At 42.3% G+C, this 24,610-nt stretch overlaps 1 protein-coding gene across 2 annotated transcripts in view; it reads right to left on the bottom strand.

Moving 5' to 3' along the window:
- The window catches only part of kita (KIT proto-oncogene, receptor tyrosine kinase a), a 94,628-nt gene that overhangs the window by 25,556 nt on the left and 44,462 nt on the right, over positions 1-24,610 (bottom strand). The window contains exons 4-9 of one of the 2 annotated variants that reach the window (XM_055636043.1): positions 18,418-18,554; positions 16,088-16,165; positions 11,085-11,247; positions 4,017-4,203; positions 3,051-3,166; positions 842-956 (exon numbers count right to left, since the gene is read on the bottom strand). In XM_055636043.1, coding sequence (XP_055492018.1) covers positions 842-956; positions 3,051-3,166; positions 4,017-4,203; positions 11,085-11,247; positions 16,088-16,165; positions 18,418-18,554 — 796 coding nt within the window. The remainder of the gene's footprint in view (positions 1-841; positions 957-3,050; positions 3,167-4,016; positions 4,204-11,084; positions 11,248-16,087; positions 16,166-18,417; positions 18,555-24,610) is intronic. The other variant, XM_055636051.1, reaches the window with a different exon arrangement.

The raw sequence follows: 24,610 nt of genomic DNA on the forward strand, positions 1-24,610 counted from the left end.
GACCTCTCGATGTCTGTCTAAATTATTTCATCGCCTATTCAATAGACAATAGGTGCAGGAGTAGGCCATTCGGCCCTTCGAGCCAGCACCGTTACTCCAGCATTTTGAGTTTATCTTAAATTCTTTCTAGCTTCCTTTATGTCCCTCAAGGGCCATGTCAGATTTCAGCTTCCTAAACCATTCAGTTACTTCCTTTTCATTTTTGACTAACCAGAAAGGTTACCAAATAATAATTACAGGTCTACATTTAATTAAAAATTCACAACGAGCGATAAAGCAGAGGGTTTTCAGAAAGTTTTGCGTTCCTCAAATCTTAAATTCCCACCAGATCATTGAATGTTTCTGTGGATTAAGCTAGAGAATAGAGTAGCAGGAAATCATTCACAGTAGCGGCTGAACAGCTTTAATTAATTGCATATGCACACTTTGAAAGTTATTATCAATTCTGCAGAAGAACGGAAGAAACCCTCAAAGTTCCACAGCGAGTCATGACCTCTCTAAGTAGACATGTGTTCAGTGCTATTCACAGCTCAGACAGAGACGTGACCTTCTCGCTCCCCCATCTTGCAGAGACTGACTGAGGCACTCAACACTTCTGGGTTTTATAGTCCCTCCGTGGCGTTCAGGAGAGATAATCTCTACATTTTTTAAGCACTAATAACTCTTTTATTTTTTATCAATGTGAAAAATCCTCTTCTCCTGCGCAGCGGAAGGGGATTCTGAGTAAGATGGCCAAAAATCAGTCGTAAATGGCAGTTTTTAAAAATCAATATACAAAGCAACAGAAAATGGTCAAGATCAGACTTTTAGTAATATAGATATCACAGCTCATATTTCTCACCGTTTCTGTTGTCCAGCACAGTGAATCCATTTTATTTTTGGATCTGGGTATCCGACTGCTACACATCGAATTTTAGCTGGCCTGTATTCTTCAAGAACAATAATCTCTGGTCGGCCTAAAACATAAATATTTCTCATAATCAGCTTTTTTTAAAAGTTCTGCAATAATTCACACGCCCACAAAACAATATCTAAGAGCTATAATAATAACATGGGGTACCACAAGGCTCGATGCTGGGACCGCAGCTATTTACAATACACATCAATGATTTAGATGAAGGAATTCAAAGTAACATTAGCAAATTTGCAGATGACACAAAGCTGGGAGGCAGTGTGATCTGTGAGGAGGATGCTATGAGAATGCAGGGTGACTCGGACAGGTTGGGGGAGTGGGCAGATGCATGGCAGATACAGTTTAACATGGATAAATGTGAGTTTATCCACTTTGGTAGCAAAAGCAGGAAGGCAGATTACTATCTAAATGGTGTCAAGTGGGAAAAGGGGAAGTACAACAGGATCTGGGTGTCCTTGTTCATCAGTCAATGAAAGTAAGCATGCAGGTACAGCAGGCAGTGAAGAAAGCGAATGGCATGGTGGACTTTATAACAAGAGGAGTTGAGTATAGGAGCAAAGAGGTCCTTTTGCAGTTGTATAGGGCCCTAGTGAGACCACACCTGGAGTATTATGTGCAGTTTTGGTCACTGCTATTGAGAGAGTGCAGCGTAGGTTTACAACGTTATTTCCCAGGAGGGTGGGACTGTCATATGCTGATGGAATGGAGCGGCTGGGCTTGTATACTCTGGAGTTTAGAAGGATGAGAGGGGAGCTTATTGAAACATATAAGATTATTAAAAGTTTGGATACACTAGAGGCAGGAAACATGTTCCTGATGTTGGGGGAATCCAGAACCAGGCGCCACAGTTTAAGAATTGGGGGCAAGCCATTTGGAACGGAGACGAGGAAATACTTTTTCTCACAGAGAGTTGTGAGTCTGTGCAGTCTATGGTGCCTCAGAGGGCGGAGGAGGCCGGTTCTCTGGATACATTCAAGAGAGAGCTAGATAGGGCTCTTAAAGATAGCGGAGTCAGGGGTTATGGGGTAAAGGCAGGAACGGGGTACTGATTGGGGATGATCAGCCATGATCACATTGAATGGCGGTGCTGGCTCGAAGGGCCGAATGGCCTACTCCTGCACCTATTGTCTATTGTCTATGATCTCTTTCATCTAACAGTGTTTCCTGCACCAGACATTATGTGTAGTGCTGCATAAAGTCATGGCATACATTAAAAGGAAAAAACAAATAAAATAATAAAGTGCAGGGAATTTAAAAGGAATTGGAATGGCTGCACAATGATGCAGCAATAGAGTTGCTGCCTTAAAGCGGCAGATACCTGGGTTTGATCCTGACCACGGGTGCTGTCTGTACAGACTCTGTACGTTCTCTTTGTGAGCATGTTGGTTTCCTCCGGGTGCTCCAGTTTCGTTCAACATTTCTAAGATAGTGCAGGTAGGCTAATCGGCTTTTGTAAATTGTCCCTACTGTACGGGATGAACTAGTGTACGGGTGATCGCTGGTCAGTGAAGGCTCGGTGGGCCGAAAGGAGTTTTTCCACACTATCTCTAAACTAAACTAAATCTATAAAATAATAAAAAGGAACTGCAGATGCTGGTTGGGGGGCTTTCTGGAGCACTAGTATGGGTGTTGTGGGTTGAAGGGACTCAGAGGGCTAGTATGGACATTGTGGGCCAAATGAATTATTGGGCTGGCTGCTCAGTCACTCAAGCCTGTTGTGCTGGCAGCTCACTCACTCATGGCTGGTGGGCTGGCAGTTGACTCATGGCTATTCCTTGAAATTCCATTTCAAGCAAGGTGCAAGGCCACCAAATTCAAGTGCAGTTTCATACCATTTCAAGCAGGGTGCACGGCCACTAAAGACAGCGAGTTATGACCTCTCCCTCTTCCATCTTGCAGAGACTGAGCCACGCCCACACTTCTGGGTTTTATAGTCCTCCCCCCTCCCACCAGAAGTGGTGTGGCCTTCATGGCGTGATTGACAGGAGAGAGAATCTCAACATTTTTTAAACACTATATATATATATATATATATATATATAGCAAAGCAAAATAAATGATTAAAGAGAAAGATGAAATGTACCAGCGATCTCCTCCTGTCCAACATGATTTGATCCATGCTACTTTTTAAACTTACTATTTATGTATACATCGAATGAAACCGATGAGTTGGAATCAGAATTCGAAGCAAAGAATGTGTAAATTCCACCTTCTGTTCCCTTTACTCGGACCAGATGAAGTTCACCAATGTATCTATGGGTAAAATATATGATGATTATAAAACAGTGACTTTTAGATCAACAATTAAGGATAGCTACAACTTCATAGTGTAATGGGCATTACCCAAATCTCTCTCAATGACAATCATGAAAGTTGTGGGTTATTAAGATTTTGTAATCGAGCTTATCAACAATCACTGATTCCAAAAGGTAAATCAGATAGAAAGTTAGGATTTATTTCAAGGGCGCTGAAGAGCAGAAGTCAAGAGCTTGTGGTCTAAGACACCCTGCCCCTTCAAAAGCAGCCTGACCATGGAATCCTGCCAAGAGATTCACCATTAATATACTTGAAATTGTATAATATGTGTCCTTTCCTCATAGGCAAGGACTAGATTTGACAAAAAAAATAGTCAAGCTTTGTCCATTCTACTAGAAAGCTTCCCTTTAATGCCAAACTACCTCTGCCACTAAAATAATCACAATTTCTCAATCTCCGTCAAGGTTTTAATTATTGCTAGAAATTATTTAATAAGTACAAATCATGTTCCATTTGCTTTTTTTTTCTCTTCTCTATTTTTCAATCTGTGCCTGTTTTTACATTCATTAAATCGTGCAGCTGACATTCTGAATCAGGCTCTGCTATTCCTTACTCATTCATGATTCTTCAATTTGATTGATTTAGGAAACACTTAGTAGCTCTGTAAAGGGACTGCACATTTTGGATAAAAAAACAAACACTGCAGAGGACATTGGGTAAAATCCAGTCCAATGAGCCCAAAGGATAGGATTAGCAGAACATTAACTATGATATGGTATAAATATAAAATAACTATTGCCATGAAGTATTCTACTTTTGTGTTCAATTTAATTTGGGTATGATGTACCTGTTCCCACTTTCAGTAGATTTCATGTAGTGATCAGATGTGTTAAGTAATGTCTCTTCCGTGTGAATCCAGTACTGTTGATTAGGCGCAGGGTAGGCATCAAACTCCACTTTTAACACTAGATTTTCCCCAAGATCCACATGAACAGTATTGTTCTCTGGAGTTGAAAACTTTACATATCCTTCAGCTGGTTGAAGGGAAAGTAAAGGGAAAAGACCATGTAAGTCATTCATTAGCAACCTTGAAATCATTTTGCAGTAATCATAGAGAAACAAAGAAATGCTATTATAAATTAGAAAAAATGCCAAAAGGGTGACATGGTGGCACAACGGTAGAGTTGCTGCCTTACAATGCCAAAGACTTGGGTTGGATTCTGACTGAGTGCTGTCTGTATGTACATTCTCCCCATGACGGTGTGGGTTTTTTTCTAGGTGCTCCGGTTTCCTCCCATACTCCAAAGATGTACAGGTTTGTAGGTTAATTGGTGGTTAATGGTTGCAATAGACTTGGTGGGCTGAAGGGGTATATGACTATATGATTCAAACAATATGGTTTTGGAATCAAACAGTCAAATATTATGCTTGAAGAACAATGTGCTTACTATGTTCCAATACAACTTCAGATGTCCTTATCATATTGGAGACATCTTATAAGTTGAGTTGCATCAGGCATTTTAATTAAATAGAACCAGAAAATCAATGACTGTCTGTGCAGTATCATTAGCGAATGTTGTATAAGAAAAGACACATGCACAGTTTTGTTTAGTTTAGAAATATAGCATGGAAACAGGCCCTTCTGCCCACCAAGCCCATGCTGACCAGCAATCCTCAGTCTATCGAGCACTAGCACTATCCTACACACTAGGGACAATTTACAATTTACACCAAAGCCAATTTTCACTAGTCACACACTGTTCCCATTTTATTCTCTCCACGCTCTCATCAACTCCCCCCAGAATCTACTGCTCATAAACATACCAGGAACAGGGGCCATTTACATTTAATCTGCCAATCTGCATGCCTTTGGGTTTTGGAAAGAAAGTGGAGTTGCTGAAGAAAGTCCACAAAATCACAAAGTGAATGAGCAAACTCCACAAAAACAACGACAAAGGTTAGGATTGAGCCCAGGTCATTGCACTTGTGAGGTAGCATCTCTACTAACTGTTCTATTTTCTTCCCTGGCCTGTGATTCCTCGTATGATTGGGAGTTCAGGGTGAGCAGCATTCTGGAATGAATGAGTTCATTTCTGCATTGGGAAGAAGTGAAAGTAAATCATCGTTGCATTTATGTGGGGTAGTCGATAATGGAAGCTGCCATCTGCCATCTGGCAGAGTGTTACGAACAGGGTCAGAATGAAGAAATGTAGTCTGACAACTGACTGAGTGTCAGCGAGATGAGGCAGGATCATAAGGCTGGATGGGCACTGATCAGGAGGTTGGGGTGGAAACCATGATTCGGGATGGGGAAGTCTTTGAGCTGTCAAGTGAGATTGTTTTTATTCGAGGCACAAAAAAGGAGTAGAAACAAGAAACTGCAGATGCTGGTTTACATAAAAGGACTCAAAGTGCTGGAGTAACTCAGCAGGTCAGGCCCGACAGTCCTTTCAGGTTATGCAGAGGTTCGCTTGCACCTCCTCCAACCTCATCTACTGTTAAAGATGTGGACTCCTATACATCGGCGAGTCTGATCGTTTCTCTGAACACCTCCGCTCAGTCCACCTCGATATACCTGATCTCCCAGTTGCTAAACGCTTTAATTTCCTTTCCCATTCCCACACTGACCTTTCTGACCTATGTCTGTCAGAGTGAGACTGAAAGCATATTGGAGGAACAGCACCTGAAATTTCACTTGGGAAGCTTACAACCCAGTGGTATGAATATTGATTTCTCAAACTTCAAGTAACCCTGGCATTCCCTCTCTCTCCATCCCTCTCCCACCTAAGTCGCACCAACTTCTCATTTTCACCCAACAAACAGCTAACAATGGCCTGTTTTCTTTATCATTGTTAATTTTTTGCATATCTTTCATTCATTGTTCTTTATCTCTCTACATCATCATCTATATCTCTCGTTTCCCTTTCCCCTGAATAGTCTGAAGAAAGGTCTCAACCCAAAACATCAACCATTCCTTCTCTCCAGAGACGCTGCCTGTCCCGCTGAGTTACTCCAGCATTTTGTGTCTATCTTTGGTTTAAACCAGCATCTGCAGTTCCTTCCTACACAGGTCAGGCAATATCTCTGGAGAACATGGATAAGTAATGTGTTGGGTTGGGACTCTTCTTCAGTCCAAAGATCTCAACCGTGTGAACCTCATGCAGAAACTGTGTACGGTTCACTTGGTTAACTCAATACATGGAAATACCCGGCCAAATACCACCACTATGCAATCAAACTTCCATGCAATTATCTTTAAATGGGCAATTATCTTTTAAAACAGTCAAACGGGCAAGAACAGCATCAGCCCCAGGGCCCAATGGCATTCCATACAGGCTCTATAAGAACACCCCTGGTGCCCTGAAATACCTTTGGAAGTTAATGAAAGTGACATGGGGGAAAGGAATCATACCTAAGGCATAGCGAAGAGCAGGAGGGATCTTAATTCCCAAAGAAAAGAACTCCTTAACCATTAGCCAATTCCGCCAGATCAGCCTTCTGAACGTGGAAGGAAAGATCTTCTTTGGTGTTGTGGCCCAAAGACTCTAAGCTTTTTTGCAGAGCAAGAACTTCATTGACACATCGGTGCAGAAAGCAGGGGTACGTGGTTTCTCAGGATGCCTGGAACCTGCAAACATCATCTGGCACCAGATACAAACTGCCAAGAAGAAAAAGAGAGATCTTCATGTGGTTTTCTTAGATCTTGCCAATGCCTTTGGTTCGGTGCCCCATGAGACACTTTGGGCAGCTTTAAATTTCTTACAGGTCCCAGAGGTCATCACAAAGCTGGTAAAAGCTTACTTCCAGGACCTCCAGTTCTGCGTCAGAACACAGGACAACACCACCGTCTGGCAGCGCCTTGAGGTCGGCAAAATGGCAGGCTGTACCATGTCTCCTCTAGTTTTCACCATGGCAATGGAGCTCATCATTCGAACATCACGATGGGTGGTCAGAGGGGAACGCTTGAAGAGTGGGCTGCGTCTTCCTCCAATCAAGGCATACATGGATGACATGACCACAACAACAACAACAAAAGCGTGCACCAAACGCCTGCTGGATAAACTTCAGGAAAACATCATTTGGGCACGAATGGAGGTTAAACCCAGCAAATCCTGCAGTATTTCCATCGTCAAAGGCCGGCTCACTGACGAAAGGTTCCGCATCAACAACGAGACAATACCAACTGTCCTGGAGAAGCCTGTCAAAAGCCTAAGGAGATGGTACACCGCATACCTCAAGGATGCAGAGCAGTTGGAACAACTCAGGCAGGATATAATCAGTGGCCTCAAGCAAATCAACAACACTGCTCTCCCAGGGAAGCTGAAGCTTTGGTGCCTTCAATTCGGTCACTGCCCCGACTCATGTGGCCAATTACCATCTATGAGGTCACTTTATCCCATGTCAGCCAGCTGGAGAGACTGGTGAGCTCACAAGTGAGGAAGTGGTTTGGGCTACAGAGATGCCTCACATGGAGAGAGCTGTGGACCATGGAGTCAAATAAGTTGAGCTTCATTATCAGACCCACATATGACGTCCGCCCCTCTCTCACAAACCTAAATCTTTGGCTGGGAGAGGATCCAGCCTGCTCCCTGTGTGCAGTTCCAGCAAACCTCAAGCACATCCTGGTCGGTTGTAAGACTAGCCTAACACAAGGCAGATCCACCTGGCGACACAACCAGGTGCTGAGGTGTTTGGCAGCTGAACTCGAGTGCAAGAGAGTTACCACCAACGCCATGCCTATCAATGCCCAGATAACATTCCCGCAAATACCATCCTTCATCTGGGAAGGAGAGAAAAGGAGGACTAACCCCTCACCTCTCAACTCATGCCCACTGAATGCAGCCAGGGACTGGGAAATGTGCGTTGACCTAGGCCAGAGGCTTTCGTTCCCATAAAGAAATCGCAGCTACCAACCTGCGACCAGACCTCGTTCTCTGATCCAACTCCTGTCGGCGTGTTTTCATCATTGAGCTGACGGTTCCCTGGGAGGAGGCTGTGGACGAAGCTTATGAAAGGAAAAAGCTTCGATATTCAAACCTTACAGTAGAGGCAGAGGAGAGAGATTGGAGGGTAAGGGTGTGTCTAGTGGAGGTGGGGTGCAGGAGCTTTGTAGCCAGTTCCACCGCAAAGCTCCTGAGGGAAGTAGGAGTCAAAGGGCGGGTACAAAGTTGGGCAATAAAATAACATGCCAATGCCGCCGAACGGAGCGGCCACTGGCTGTGGCTGAAGAGGAAAGATGCTGTCTGGGCTGCCACGTGATCATCTAGAGGCTAACCAGAAGACACACACCCAGGTCTGATCAACCTGCGGTGGGCCTGCCTCGACTGAGGGTGTCTTGTGATAAAAGGCCAAAACACCCAGTGACGTTGAGGTACACAACTGAAGATGTGTCTGATTGTTAGCAAATTCACCTAGTGGTCATACCCAAGAATGTCAATTGTAGTGAAATCTTAGGGATGGTAACACCCAGTCCTACTAATCAATATTACAAGTCAAAGTAAAAGTAGCCTTTATTGTCAAGTAGCCTCCCTATTAGTGGGTGACTGATTTCTAAAGAGAATCAAACTAATCTGAACAGATCAGATCTGAAAAATTTCCATCAATAATGTCAACAATAATTCACTTTTAAAGGTATTTTCATTATCTACACCTTTGCAGAATATATGTAGATAACAATCATTCTTTCTCCAGGTTTCATTGTCAAAGTACAGTTTGATTACTTGTTGAAACCTGCCTACCCTCTGTAAAATCAAACATGGTGGCAATAGGCTGTTATCATATTTCAAAATCAACTCCACATACAATACTGTGGTTGTCAGACACACAGATGAGAACTGATTGTTAATACCGGGGTATGTGATAAATATTTTTGCAGGTATTTTCAGGTTTAGTGCAGAACAGACGTCATAATAGCAGCGGTTGCTGACAAAGATTTTCATTGTCTAGCTGCTCCAACTGCTTGTGGATTTAATCTTAAACAGATCATATTTAAAGTTGGCAAAATTATGTATTTACAAAGATTTTTGTGAGTGATAGAGACACTGTTCATCTTTGTACGTGGCCTTTGTACATGTAAAGTACAGGCAGTTGGCAGTCAGCTTCCATCATTACAACTACCCCTGCCAAACAGGAGTATTAAACACAGCAGGGAATTTCTGGGGAATTTACAGCTTTGCTGTAGTTAAACAACAATGTTAAGAGTTGCTACATAAAAGTAATCTAGATTGTACTCTCAAAGAAAAACTCTCATTTAAATAATGGAAAGAAACAAAAGATAAAATTTATAATAAACTTACGGTACATCGTACAGACATTTGAGCATCTTCTCTTCTTTGCTGACACTCTTTTGTCTCTTTTTATCTCTATTCTTTGTCACTTAGTCCACCCACCTGCCAAACTAATCTCATCACCTCTACTCAATCACTTACCAGGCTTTGTCCCGGCTCCATGTCTCCTTTCTACCTTTCTCCCCCATACTACAATAAGTCTGAAGAAGGGTCCTGACCAAAAACTTGGTCATCTTTCCATTCCCTCCACCGATGCTGCTTGACCCACTCCAGCACTTTGTGTTTTGACACGATTCCAGCACCTGCAGTTCCTTGTGTTTCCCTTATACAGATATTTAATGGGCTGATATCAATTATTGGACTACTATTTTCAAATTATTGTTGATATTCTTCCCTTAGCAGAGTCAATGTCTTTAATAAAATACCAGATAGAAACAAACCTTAGAATTTACTTTAGAAACAGGCCCTTTGGCCCACTGAGTCCACGCCAGCCAGTGATCACCCCGTACACTAACACCATCCGACACACAAGAGACAATTTTACTGAAGCCAATCAAACTACAAATCTGTACATCTTTGGAGTGAGGGAGGAAACTGCAGCACCTGAAGAAAACCTATGCGGTCACAGAAAGAACCCACAAACTCCGTACAGACAGCCCCATAGTCAGGAGCGAACCCGGGTCCCTGGCGCCGTAAGGCAGCAACTCTGCCACTGTGTCATTGTGCTGCCTCGTTTTTAAATTGTTGACATTTGATTATAAATTTTGAACATTGACACAAAGGTACATAGTTGAAAGAAAGGCAAATGCAAGCATGGGGCATAGAAATGTAATGGGCCTGTCCCACGAGCATGCGGCAAGCGCGACCAAACCGGAAGCGGGGGCCGTGCGGAGGTCGAGTGAGTGACGTGAAGTTCGAGCGAAGTCCGCGGGAAGTTCGCGCGTGACGTACGGCGTCAAGACGTGCGTACGGCGTTGAGACGCTGCACACGCCCATTGGCTGCAGGTCGGCAGGCGGTTGCCACACGGAATTTTTGAACACGGTCAGTTTTTCGGAGCCCCCCGCGCACGATGTTGGGACCAGCTCCGCACAACTACATATGGCTCCGGCGATCAAAGTGAGACCGGCCACGCGAGCCCGTATGGCTCAAGCTGCCACATTAGGTCGCGCTTGCCGCATGTAGTCGCATGCTCGTGGACAGGCCCTTAAGGCTGCGATGGGAGAGATTTAATGAATTGGGAGGAGGCTCATGTGTCGTCCCAACAACGGCAGAGACCAGTTGGTGCAAATGGCATTTTACTGCAGTACAATTAGATAATATATTATATCAGCCATACGAATGTTCAAACTGCATTAACCCAAGCAAATAGAATTAACTTTAATAAAAGAGAACATTATTCTGGATCAGACATGCATGGTAAAGTGTGACTATTTGTTTGTAATGAAATTAAACCAAAAAAAAACCTCAAATGAACTTTGGTTAATTTCATACCTCAATAACATTTAAAAGCTTGTGTTTATATAAAGTCATTAGAATTGGTCCTTTTATTTAAAACATGATCTTAGAATGAAAATGCCATTGCATCATGATCTATCATCTTCTGTTGAGCAATAATAAAGTATTTTACCTACAACCTGCAGGAATACTGAAGCACTTGACTTGCCAAACCCATTCCACGCAAAGCAGGTGAAGTTCCCAGTGTCATTCACGTTCACTGAATCAATCGTCAATCCCTCTGTGCTTTGATAATGTTTTGGAAGGTTTTGGGATGACCGTGTTTTTGTAGGTCCCTGGAAGTAATGTAAAGGAGATAATTATATTTTATTTTGTCAGCTATTTTTAGTCTGACTGGGCAACACAAATCTCTTCACAAAGCTTATGCTAATTTTATATACTTTTCATATTAGTTTCTGTGGAATTTATTGCCTTAACTTATAAATCCCAGTATTCTTCTGCAGATAGACACTACACAATAGACATTAGACAATAGACAATAGGTGTAGGAGTAGGCCATTTGGCCCTTCGAGCCAGCATCGCCATTCAATGTGATCATGGCTGATCATCCCCAATCAGTACCCCATTCCTGCCTTCTCCCCATATCCCCTGACTCTGCTATTTTTAAGAGCCCTATCTAGCTCTCTCTTGAAAGCATCCAGACAACCTGCCTCCACCGCCCTCTGAGGCAGAGAATTCCACAGACTCACCACTCTCTGTGAGAAAAAGTGTTTCTTCGTCTCCGTTCTAAATGGCTTACTCCTTATTCTTAAACTGTGGCCCCTGGTTCCGGACTCCCCCAACGTCGGGAACATGTTTCTTGCCTCTAGTGTGTCCAAACCCTTAATAATCTTATATGTTTCAATGAGATATCCTTTCATCCTTCTAAACTCCAGAGTGTACAAGCCCAGCCGCTTCATTCTCTCAGCATATGGCAGTCCCACCATCCCAGGAATTAACCTTGTAAACCTATGCTGGACACCCTCAATAGCAAGAACGTCCTTCCTCAAATTAGGGGACCAAAACTACACACAATACACCAGGTGTGGTCTCACTAGGGCTCTGTACAACTACAGAAGGACCTCCTTGCTCCTATATTCGATTCCTCTTGTTATAAAGGCCAACATGCTATTCGCTTTCTTCACTGCCTGCTGCACCTGCATGCTTACTTTCATAGACTGATGTACAAGGACCCCCAGATCCCATTGTACTTCTCCTTTTCCCAACTTGGCGCCGATAGTAACTTTCCAAATCCCAGCAGATCCTATGGTAACTTCCCAAAATTTTTTAACATTTTCAAACACAGAGTTTTTTTTGTTTGTTTTTTTTTTTTGTTTATTTTATTAGAAGTTAATACAGTACAAAACAGTACAGTGGAACCTAATTTTAGGTGCCAACTATGTCATACCGTAATCCATTCTATGCACAACCTCTAATTTTATGTTTTGAGAAGGAAGTAAGCAAGACAAGAAAAAGAAAACAATAGAAAGGGGAAAAAGAGGAAAAATAGATGGTAGAGAATAGAAAAACGTGAAGTGTGTATATAAAAAAAAAGAAAAAGTGGAAAGTAGAAATAGGAGAGAAGGCCCCTTAAAAGAGAAATTTTCAAATCTTTATTCGGAGATGTAGATCTATCCACGGCATGAACTGAAATCAGCAATCTTTACGGTACCGCTGCATCACATGATTCCAAAAAGTCGATGAAAGGAGACCAACTCCTTAAGAATTGGTCATATTTATCTATTAGTCAGAGTAAGCACAGAGTTTAAACCAGAAGATCTAATTTTTTTTTTTTTTTTTAAAGACACCAAATGCTGGAGTAACAGCAGGTCAGGCAGCATCTCTGGAGAACATGGATAAATTACATTTCGGATTTTCATCCCTGAACAGTATGATTAATTTCACAATCAACTGAGATATTAGATTTTGATTAGCTCATCGAAACTAATGCGCATACTCATGTAAATCTATGTTAACTGATTGATTAGAATGTCTCTCCATTTACTTTAAAAGTTCAAAGGAGTGGAGGTTACAAACCAAAAGGGATCTGAAACATTAACTTTATTTTCCCTCTGCAGATGCTGACTGATTTGATGAAGATTTCCAGCATTTTCATCGAACAAATGTAATAAGCAATCATTTTAATGGTAATTTACGTATGTATATTAATTCCACAATTAAAATCATAACTGTAATATTATTTGAACCATATCAGCTATTCACACACTAATACTACACAAATACTGATATAAAGTGCATTTTAGAGACCCAGTGGACTAACTGATCACACAGTTATCCTGATGGTTCTATTGCGATTTTTTCACGGTCAAGTGGCAACATCACAACCTTCCAATTGGAGCTCATGAAGATGGTATTGGGATACTGGTGGGGAGAGGGCAAGTGGGGAGTTGGAATGGGCACAAGGAAAAGTGCTTGAAGTAAGGAAATCTAGAGATGCCTCTACAAGAGCAGTACTTAAGTGAAGGGAAGGCAAGTGGTTACAGAATTATTCGATTTTCGCTTTCTCAACAGCAAAAGTATCAGTGTCAAAGACAACTTATCCTTTGGAAGTAAATTCCAGCATTACCTTTTTGGGACCACTGGTTACCCTTCTGGTTGGATGTATGTAGGATATGCTCCATTGATTAGTACATGACAATTATGTCCAGTCCCCTGAACCAGTAGAAGACCTTGATTTAGATATTTTAATATGGACCCACGTTTCCGGTGAGAGCACATTAACCCATTTCAAGACATGGAAATTGAGTTGGACATGTCTAAGGCAGTGAAGTGGCACAGAATTCTGTGTGTGCTCTCTGTCAACCATTTTGTTTCTCAATGTAAGTAGGGGACTAGGATCTTGACAAAAGCACTGTGGTACAATGATACTTTAATGTCCCATGTATGTAAGTACAATGGAATTCATTTTTTGCATACAGTTAAGCGACAATCTTCTATACATTAGGCACAATCATATGAAGTATAAGAGTGTAAGAACATAGACCACACTGAGTCCATACACAAATGTAGGTGCCATCTTGTATCCTTATAAATATTAGAACACCAAATCAACCATTATCATGCTATTTAATTCCTCAATTGTGTGATAGTTTTATAACTTGGTCATTAATTTATGATTAAGAACATTTTTAGAAGAACACGCTAAGTTCTACTTTTTTAGAGAAGTCTGATGCACCATCAAATGAGAACTGTTCCAGAGATTCAAGACTGGTCCACAGTGGAACAATAATGAAGGAACCGTACGTAAAAATGATAAATTGTCTCCCATTACTTTAAAAGAGGAACAGTGGCCTGAACAAGTGCTGTGGGGCGAGGGGGATTTTGCAAAGAAACAAGGCGTAGCACTCAGATAGTAATAGAACAACATGTCAACAAAATATTTGATATCACCAAGTTGCTTTATTGAGCAATTTTGCAATATTGCCTCAAGCTTTTGATGATGCATAATTCCTTTTATATAGTGGAATGAAGGAACAATATCATAATAATAGAATACTATTTAAAGAGATGGACCGGTGGTTTTGAAGACTATATAAAGGGTGGTTGTAAAGCAATCATTCCAGCATCAGCCTTAGGAACTTTAAGATATGATTCAAACATGGCGTATCTCCTTAGGTTCAAAATCTCTACCATTTTGTTACTTAAAACATGCAACCAGGCTGTCATTAGTAATGGTGCAGTGAGATTCAAAAATATAGTTAAGGTAACAATGGCACAAGATATATAAATATTGCTGTGTCATTTCCCACAGCTTCAAGTACTGGTGCCTACCAGGTAGACTTTGCTCTCAAGAAGTGGGCTAGCAATGGATGTGAGCTCCACAAGTCTTCTAAGGCTGGTGGTCTGCAGCTAAAACAGGAAATCAGGCATTTGAGGCATCCAGTAGGGAAAGAAGGACTTAGGTTGGAGTTGCAAGGAATGCCTTTGTGCAAGTGAAGGTAAGAATAGGAAGATAGGGGAAATGAATGTGTGGCTGAGGAGTTTGTGCAGGGGGCAGGGATTCAGATTTCTGGATCATTGGGATCTCTTCCATGGCAGGGGTGACCCTGTATAAATGGGGCAGTTTGCACCTAAACTGAGTTGGAAATTGAGTTGGAAATTGAGCTGGACATGTCTAAGGCAGTGAAGTGGCACAGAATTTTGTTTGTCAATGTAAGTAAGGGACTAGAATCTTGATGACAAAGGCACTGTGGTAAAATGATACTTTATTGTCCCATGTATCAAAGTACAATGGAATTCATTTTTTGAATACAGTTAAGCGACAATCTTCTATACATTAGGCACAATCATATGAAGTATAAGAGTGTAAGAACATAGACCACACTGAGTCCATACACAAATTTAACTGCCATCTTGTATCCTTATAAATATTAGAACACTAAATCAACCATTATCATGCTATTTAATTCCTCAATTGTATGAGTTTTATAACTTAGTCATTAATTTATGATTAAGAACATTTTTAGAAGAGCACGCTAAGCTCTACTTTTTTTAGAGATGTTTGATGATCTAAGCTGCACCATCAAATGAGAACTGTTCCAGGGATTCAAGACTGGTCCACAGTGGAAATAAAGAAGGAACCGTACATAAAAGTGATAAATTGTCTCCCATTACTTTAAAAGAGGAACAGTGGCCTGAACAAGTGCTGTGGGGCGAGGGGGATATTGCAAAGAAACAAAGCATAGCACTCGGATAGTAATAGAACAACATGTCAGCAAAATAATTGATATCACCAGGTTGCTTTATTGAGCAGTTTTGCAATATTGCCTCAAGCTTTTAATGATGCATAATTCCTTTTATACAGTGGAATGAAGGAACAATATCATAATAATAGAATACTATTTAAATAGTTGGACCGGTGGTTTTGAAGACTATATAAAGGGTGGTTGTAAAGCAATCATTCCAGCATCAGCCTTAGGAACTTGAAGATATGATTCAAACATGGCGTATATCCTTAGATTCAAACTCTTTGCCATTTTGTTACTTAAAACATGCAACCAGGCTGGCATTAGTAATGGTGCAGTGAGATTCAAAAAATATAGTTAAGGTAACAATGGAACAAGATATATAAATATTGCTGTGTCATTTTCCACAGCTTCAAGTACTGGTGCCTACCAGGTAGACTTTGCTCTCAAGAGGTGGGCTAGCAATGGATGTGAGCTCCACAAGTCTTCTAAGGCTGGTGGTCAGCAGCTAAAACAGGAAATCAGGCATTTGAGGCATCCAGTTGGGAAAGAAAGACTTTTATTTTTATACAGGGACCGTATAAAAATAAAAGAGAAGAAGTACAACATAGCAAAGATGAGCGGGAAGCAAGAGGATTGGGTAATGTTTAAAGAGCAACAGAAGATAACCAAAAAGACAATACAGGGAGAAAAGATGAGGTATGAAGGTAAGCTAGCCAAGAATATAAAGGAGGATAGTAAAAGCTTCTTTAGGTATGTGAAGAAGAAAAAATTAGTTAAGGCCAAAGTTGCACCCTTGAAGACCGAAAAAGGTGAATTTATTATGGGGAACAAGGGAATGGCAGATGTCGAACAGGCACTTTGGATCCTTCACTAAGGAGGTCACAAACAATCTTCCTGATGTACTAGTGGCCAGAAGATCTGGGATGACGGAAGAACTGAAGGAAATCCACATTAGGCAGGAAATGGTGTTGGGTAGACTGATGGGACTGAAGGCTGATAAATCCCCAGGGCCTGATGGTCTGCATCCCAGGGTACTTAAGGAAGTGGCTCTAGAAATCATGGATGCATTGGTGATAATTTTCCAATGTTCTATAGACTCAGGATCAGTTCCTGTGGATTGGAGGGTAGCTAATGTTATCCCACATTTTAAGAACGGCGGGAGAAAGAAAACAGGAAATTATAGACCAGTTAGCCTGACATCGGTGGTGGGGAAGATGCAGGAGTCAATTATAAAAGATGAAACAGCCACACATTTGGATAGCAGTAACAGGATCGGTCCGAGTCAGCATGGATTTATGAAGGGGAAATCATGCTTGACTAATCTTCTGGAATTTTATGTGGATGTAACTAGGAAAATGGACAAGGGAGAGCCAGTGGATGTAGTGTACCTGGACTTTCAGAAAGCATTTGATAAGGTCCCACATAGGAGATTAGTGGGCAAAATTAGGTCACATGGTATTGGGGGTAGAGTGCTGACATGGATAGAAAATTGGTTGGCAGACAGGAATCAAAGAGTCGAATTAACAGGTCCCTTTCAGAATGGCAGGCAGTGACTAGTGGGGTACCGCAAGACTCTGTGCTGGGACCGCAGCTATTTACATCCATGATATGGATGAAGGGATTCAAAGTAACATTAGCAAATTTGCAGATGACACAAAGCTGGGTGGCAGTGTGAACTGTGAGGAGGATGCTATGAGAATGCAGGGTGACTTGGACAGGTTGGGTGAGTAGGCAGATGCATGGCAGATGAAGTTTAATGCGGATAAGCGTGAGGTTATCCACTTTGGTAGCAAAAACAAGAAGGCAGATTACTATCTAAATGGCGTCAAGTTGGAAATTGAATGGCGGTGCTGGCTCGAAGGACCGAATGGCCTACTCCTGCACCTATTGTCTATTGTTTATTGACTTAGGTTTGAGATGCAAGGAATACCTTTGCAGATTCGAGGCTTTATTAACACTGGTGAATAGAGCATCTTGGTCGGTATGGGCAAGTTGGGCCGAAGCGCCTACTTCCATCCTGTATAACTCTATGACTCCCCAACAGACGAAGATTGAGCCTTATACTGGTTCACATCTTCTTTCTCCTGTTAAGTCCTCTGGAGAGAAGGAATGTGTGAAGTTCTGCCTGTGGTGCTTCTGTGCAAGATCAGCCCAGTCAGTCCTATTCCCTGGCTCTTTCCCTCAGATTTTCATTCTAGTATCCATCTAGTTCCCTTTGAATAGCATAGTTTATCTCATCCATTCAACCAGTGCATTATAGTTCACAACATCTTGATGAAATGGTTTAAGTGATGTCTACCCAGCCAACTAAACCCATTGGAGCCTCTTATTAACTATTTAAATAGTTGAACCTACTTTTTTTAGGTTTTAATACTGATCATTTTTATCATTTGCCTTCCTTTAAATTCTGCCCCATTCTACTCTTCCTTCCACCAGTGCTGCCTTTACAATTTTATGAACCCATTTACTGTAATGTCATGATGATGCATGATATGCATTTGAAAGAAGGGACCTCCACTGTACTGCAATGGAATATCAGCCTAGCCCAGAGCAGGACCTGAACTCAGTCTTCTGACCGGGAGGTGGCAGTCGTAACGAAGAGGTACAGGTGAAAGTGAGTGAATGGTTACGCCACTTGTTGAAGAGGAAGGACGTACAATCTATATCCCTCCCATGGTTATGCTCTTCTTGGCAAAATGGCATTGATTGTTAGAAACTATTGGTTATGAGAACACAGGCTAATGTTATCATACTTACTGGACTTTGCGGATGGTCCCATTTCATATTGACTGCATGGTTTACATTTTTTATCATGCAAGACATTTGAAACTTTTCTCCTTCCTTCAGCAACTTCTTGTTGACTTCCAAAGTGATTTCTGGTGGACTTTTGGGTACTGAAAAAAATGCATGAATAATTTATTTATGAGCTGTAATTGCTGACATAAAATAGCACACCAACAATTGAATTTTTCTGATCCAAATAATTTAACATTCATCCCCTAGTGAACTGACCGATAGCCCTAACATTGCATTTGCAAAGCAATTTAATTCTGTAATTATGACTCCTTTTTAAGTATACAGTATATTTAACATAGAAATAAAATATGTATTTTCTGGTCTCCTGAAATAAAGGCTAATATTTGCTGGGAATTTTGTGTTTTTTTCCTCAAAACATTAAAAAGCCCAAGTTTAATGTTAAAATCCGGAATGTTGACAAATGCTTTTCACCACTTTTACTGGAAAATTCACGACCGCAAACTTCCTTAGTCTGCATTGTTCAGTCGCATGTGACAGAAACTGTTTCCTTCCGATAGGGGTATTATAAAAATTAATAAATGCTGATAGAAATAAGAAAAATGCTGAAACATCTCTCATTCCTTCAAGTAAAACAATTCCTTTTGTTCCTTATCACAAAGTAATATTATTTTAAACATAAAGAATTCTTCCTGTGTCAGAATCAAGAGATGAAATATAAATGCATGTTCTTCTGCATTTGTTTTGTCTATAACGTACATTTAATGTCAACAATGTTTCATAAATTTTAAAAAAATATGTGAAATATTTGTTTAATAGGGTATTGACAACTTGACAGTCAAAAACAGCACTCTTTCCATGAATCGGAGGGTTGCATCATGAAGCTTCAATGTGGCTTTGAACGTCCTCCTCATACACCTCTACAATAATGGGAATGATTGCACAGACTGACATAGAAACATAGAAACATAGAAATTAGGTGCAGGAGTAGGCCATTCGGCCCTTCGAGCCTGCACCGCCATTCAATATGATCATGGCTGATCATCCAACTCAGTATCCCGTACCTGCTTTCTCTCCATACCCTCTGATCCCCTTGGCCACAAGGGCCACATCTAACTCCCTCTTAAATATAGCCAATGAACTGGCCTCAACTACCCTCTGTGGCAGAGAGTTCCAGAGACTCACCACTCTCTGTGTGAAAAAAGTTCTCCTCATCTCGGTTTTAAAGGATTTCCCCCTTATCCTTAAGCTGTGACCCCTTGTCCTGGACTTCCCCAACATCGGGAACAATCTTCCTGACGCTCTGTCTATCTCTGCCTTTTCGCTCTAAATTGTCTATTTTAAAGGTTAACATATAGCATTTGTTTCAGGGTGAATGCATGTCACAAAAGCAGGATTGTTAAAAGCCTTTAAGGCATCTGTTGGAAAGGTGTTGCTGCAATTGCTGCCAACTACACTTGCAGAAAATGTGTCCAAGTGCAGATCCTGAATGAACGCATTGGGGAACTGGAACAGCAGTTGGATGACATCAGGATCAACCGGGAAAACAAGAGTTTCCTGGACAAGATCTTCAATGAGGTTTGTCACACCAAGGATACAGGAAGAGCAAAGTTGGGTGACAAGAGGAGTAAACGTGGATTGCAGGAGACCCCAGTGGCTGTATCTACTGAAAACAGGTACACCCTCTTGGGAGCAGACGGCACAACAAGATTAAGTGGTAGCCAAGGCTGTGATTCCAACCCTGGTGCCGAGGCTCAATGGGGAAGAGTGACGTCAGGCAGAGCCACAGTGGTGGGAGTCTCCATCGTCAGAGGTGCAGATAGGAGATTCTGCGGCAATAGGCGAGACTCCATGATGGCGTGTTGCCTCCCTGGTGCCAGGGTCCAGGACGTCTCAGAGCGGCTGCACAACATCCTCAAGAATGAGGAGGAGCAGCCGGAGGTTGTTGTGCATGTTGGCAAATGATATAGGTAGGAAGTGGAAGAAGGTTCTGCAAGAAGAATTGATGGAATTGGGTAGAAGACTGAAAAGCAGGCCTGCGGGGTAGTGAGCTCAGGATTGCTTCCAGTACCTCGTGCTAGTGAAGGTAAGAATAGGAAGATAGGGGAAATGAATGTGTGGCTGAGGAGTAGATGCAGGGGGAAGGGATTCAGATTTCTGGATCATTGAGATCTCTTCCAGGGCAGGGATGACCTGTATAAAAGAAGCAGGTTGCAGTTTGCTGGAGGGGGACCAATATCCCAGAGGGAAGGTTTGCTAATGTTACACACGAGGGTTTAAACTAGATTAGCAGGGGGGTGGGATCTCGTGCAGGGCAGAGGCACGTGAGAGGCTAGAAGTTGGTATGGAGGGTGGTGTGGGGAAGGTTACTGGACAGAATAGGCAGGTGAAAGGCGGAGAGCGAGGAAGGAGGTTAGTTTAAACTGCACGTATTTTAATGCAAGGGGCCTGACGAGTAAGGCAGATGAGCTTAGGGCATGGATAGGTACGAGCGACTGGGACATTGTAGCCATGATTGAAACCTGGTTAAGGGAGGGACAACACTGGCAGCTCAATGTTCCAGGGTACACGAGTTTCAGGAGAGACAGCGGTGAGGGAAAAAGTGGATGGGGATTTGCATTGTTGATTAAGGAGGATGTCACGGCTGTGTTCAGAGGTGACATTACGGATGCTTCATCTAGTGAGGCTATATGGGTGGAGCTGAGGAACAAGAAAGGGATGATCACCTTTTTGGGGGTGTACTACAGACCCCCAAATAGTCAACAGGGATTAGAAGACCAAATGTGCCAGGATATTGCAGACAGCTGCAGGTCAAATAAGATTTTTGTTGCAGGGGATTTAAACTTTCGCAATATAGACTGGGAAATCATAGCGTGAAGGTTTAAAATGGGGTGCAATTCCTCAAAAGTATTCAGGAGAGTTTTCTTAAGCCGTATGTGGAGGCACTCACACATGAGAGGGCAATGCTGGAACTGGTATTGGGAAATTGGGAAGGACAAGTTAATGAAGTGTGTGTGTGGAGGAGCCTTTCGGGACTAGAGACCACGGTTTGATTAGGTTTAAGATAGTTAAGGATGTGGACAGAGAGGGCCCACGTGTTGAAATGCTCAACTGGGGTAAGGCCAACTTTGAGGGTATGAGAGAAGATCTCGCTCAAGTTGACTGGAGCAGGTTATTTGAGGGGAAAGGAACATCGGCCAAGTGGGATGTTTTTAAAAGTGTACTGAAGAAAGCTCAGGATGTGTACGTCCCCGTTAGAGTGAAGGGCAAAGCAGGCAAACGTAAGGATGCTTGGCTGACGAGGGAAATTGAGACGTTAGTCAAAAACAAGAAGGATGTGTGGGACAGGTATAGGCAGCTGGGATCAAGTGCATCCTTGGAGGAGTTTTGGGAACGAAGGAGTAAACTTAAAAAGGAAGTCAGAAGGGCTAAAATGGGCCAGGAAATAGTTCTGGCGAGTAGCATTAAGGTCAATCCCCTAAGGAGGAAAAAGCTAACTAGAGAGAATGTGGGGCCTCTCAGGAATCAAAGTGGTCATCTCTGTGTGGAGCCACATGAGATGGGCAGTGTCCTAAATGAGTATTTCTCCTCTGTATTTACCGAGGAGAAACATAGTAGCATGGAGGAAATTGGAGCAGTCACTGGAAGTGGCTTGACAGCAGTCAGGGTAATCGTTGAAGAAGTACTGAAGGTAATGTCATGTTTGAATGTAGACAAACAATCCAGGGCCGGATCAGATGCATCTGAGGACATTGCAGGAAACTAGAGAGGAAATTGCGGGAGCCCTGTTTGAAATTTGCGAGTCATCCTTAAATACAGAAGAGGTGTCGGAAGACTGAAGGGTGGCAAATGTTGTGCCTCTTTTCAAGAAGGGCTGCAGGAAAATGCTGAAAAAGCTAGACCGGTGAGAACATCTGTAGTTAGTAAGTTACTGGAGAGTATTCTGAGGGATAGGATATACAAGCATTTGGATGGGCAAGGGCTGATTAGGTACAGTCAGCATGGTTTTTTATGTGGGTGGTTGTGTTTCACAAATCTGATTGATTTTTTTTGAAGACCTGACCAAAAAGGTTGATGAGGGCAGAGCTGTAGATGTTGTGTACATGGACTTCAGTAAGGCATTCAACAAGGTTCCGCATGGTAGGCTGCTCTGGAAGATTAGATCGCATGGTATCCAAGGAGAGATAGCTGAATGGATAGCAAATTGGCTCCATGGAAGGAAGCAGAGGATGATGGTGGAAGCTTGCTTCTTGGACTGGAGGCCTGTGGCTAGTGGGGTGCCTCAGGGTTTGGTGTTGGGCCCGTTACTGTTTGTCATCTACATCTATGATTGGGATGAGAACATACAGGGCAAGTTTAGCAAGTTTGCTGATGATACAAAAGTGGGTGGTTGTGTGAACGACTGCAGCAGGATCTGGATCAATTAGTCAGGTGGGCGGAGGAATGGTTGATGGAATTTAATACAGAGAAGTGTGAGGTGATGCCTTTTGGGATGTCGAATAAGGGCAGGGTCTACACAGTAAATGGTAGGACTCTGGGTAGTGTTGTAGTGCAGAGGGATCTAGGATTACAGGTGCATAGTTCCTTGAAGGTCGAGTCGCAGGTAGATGAGGTGGTCATACAGGCTTTTGACATATTGGCCTTCATCAGTCGGAGTATTGAGTATATAAGTTGGGAGGTCATGTTGCAGTTGTATAAGATGTTGGTGAAATTGCATTTAGAATATTGTGTTCAGTTCTGGGCACCATGTTATAGAAAAGATATTGTCAAGCTTGAAAGCGTTCAGAAAAAATTTACAAGGATGTTGCCAGGACTAGAGAGTGTGAGCTATAGGGAGAGGTTGAGTTGGCTGGGTCTCTATTCCATGGGGCGCAGGAGGATGAGTGGAGATCTTTTAGAGGCTTAGAGGTATACAAAATCAGGAAAAGAATAAATTGGGTAGATGCACAGAATCTGTTGCCCAGAGTAGGGGAATCGAGGACCAGAGAACATAGGTTCATGGTGAAGGGGAAAAGATTTAATAGGAATCTGAGGGGTAATTTTTTCACACCAAGGGTGGTGGGTGTATGGAACAAGCTGCCAGTGGAAGTAGTTGAGCCTGGGACTATCACGTCATTTAAGAAAATATTAGACAGGTACATGGATAGGACAGGTTTGGAGGGATATGGACCAAGCGCAGACAGGTGGGACTAGTGTAGCTGGGACATGGCTGGCTGATGTGGGCAAGTTGGGCCGAAGGGCTCGTTTCCACACTGTATCACTCTATGACTATGACTCTAATTCTAACTAAATAATACCGGAACAGATGTAAATCATGTGCCATACCAGGCAATGACTGACACGTCAATGGAAATGGTGACATATCCTACTAATCCCTGGGCTTTGGTTGATGGCACACTCTTCGCTTGCGCTGATCCAAGGGCATAAAAGAAGCGGAAAGAAAAGGCAAATAAAAAGTGGATTTTTGCCAAGTTATGCAAAGTTGTGGTTGAACTACATCACCAATGACCACGTGTGCCATGACTGTGAATTGTGAATAGCCGAGTTGTTCACCTGTGGTTCCACCTTTGCTTTCACTCGTCTATGTAGAGTTGTAATCATAGAGATATATAGCATGGAAATAGGCCCTTCAGCCTCTGGCTAACAAACACGCATTCTTGCACTAATCCTATATTTTTTGTTCTCCCCAAATTCTCATCAACTCTCTCCAGATTCTACCACGCACTGACAAACACACAAAAAAATAATTTATAATGGTCAATTAACCTGCCAGTCCAGAGATCTTTGGGACATGGAAGGAAACTGGAGCACCCAGAGGAAATCTATGCAGTCATTGACGGGGAATGAGGGGGGAAAAGTTAAGGGGGGATCTTATAGAAACTTACAAAATTCTTAAGCGGTTGGACCAAGATGCAGGAAGATTGTTCCCGATGTTGGGGAGGTCAGGAACGAGGGGTCACTGTTTAAGGATAAGGGGGAAGTCTTTGAGGACCGAGATGAGAAAAACATTTTTCACACAGAGAGTGGTGAATCTCTGGAATTCTCTGCCACGGAAGGTAGTTGAGACAAGTTCATTGGCTATATTTAAGAGGGAGTTAGATGTGGTCCTTGTGGCTAAAGGGATCAGGGGGTATGGAGAGAAGGCAGGTACAGGATACTGAGTTGGATGATCAGCCATGATCATATTGAATGGCGG

This window comes from Leucoraja erinacea, chromosome 1 (assembly GCF_028641065.1).
Source record: "Leucoraja erinacea ecotype New England chromosome 1, Leri_hhj_1, whole genome shotgun sequence".
NCBI classification, from domain to species: Eukaryota; Metazoa; Chordata; class Chondrichthyes; order Rajiformes; family Rajidae; genus Leucoraja; species Leucoraja erinaceus.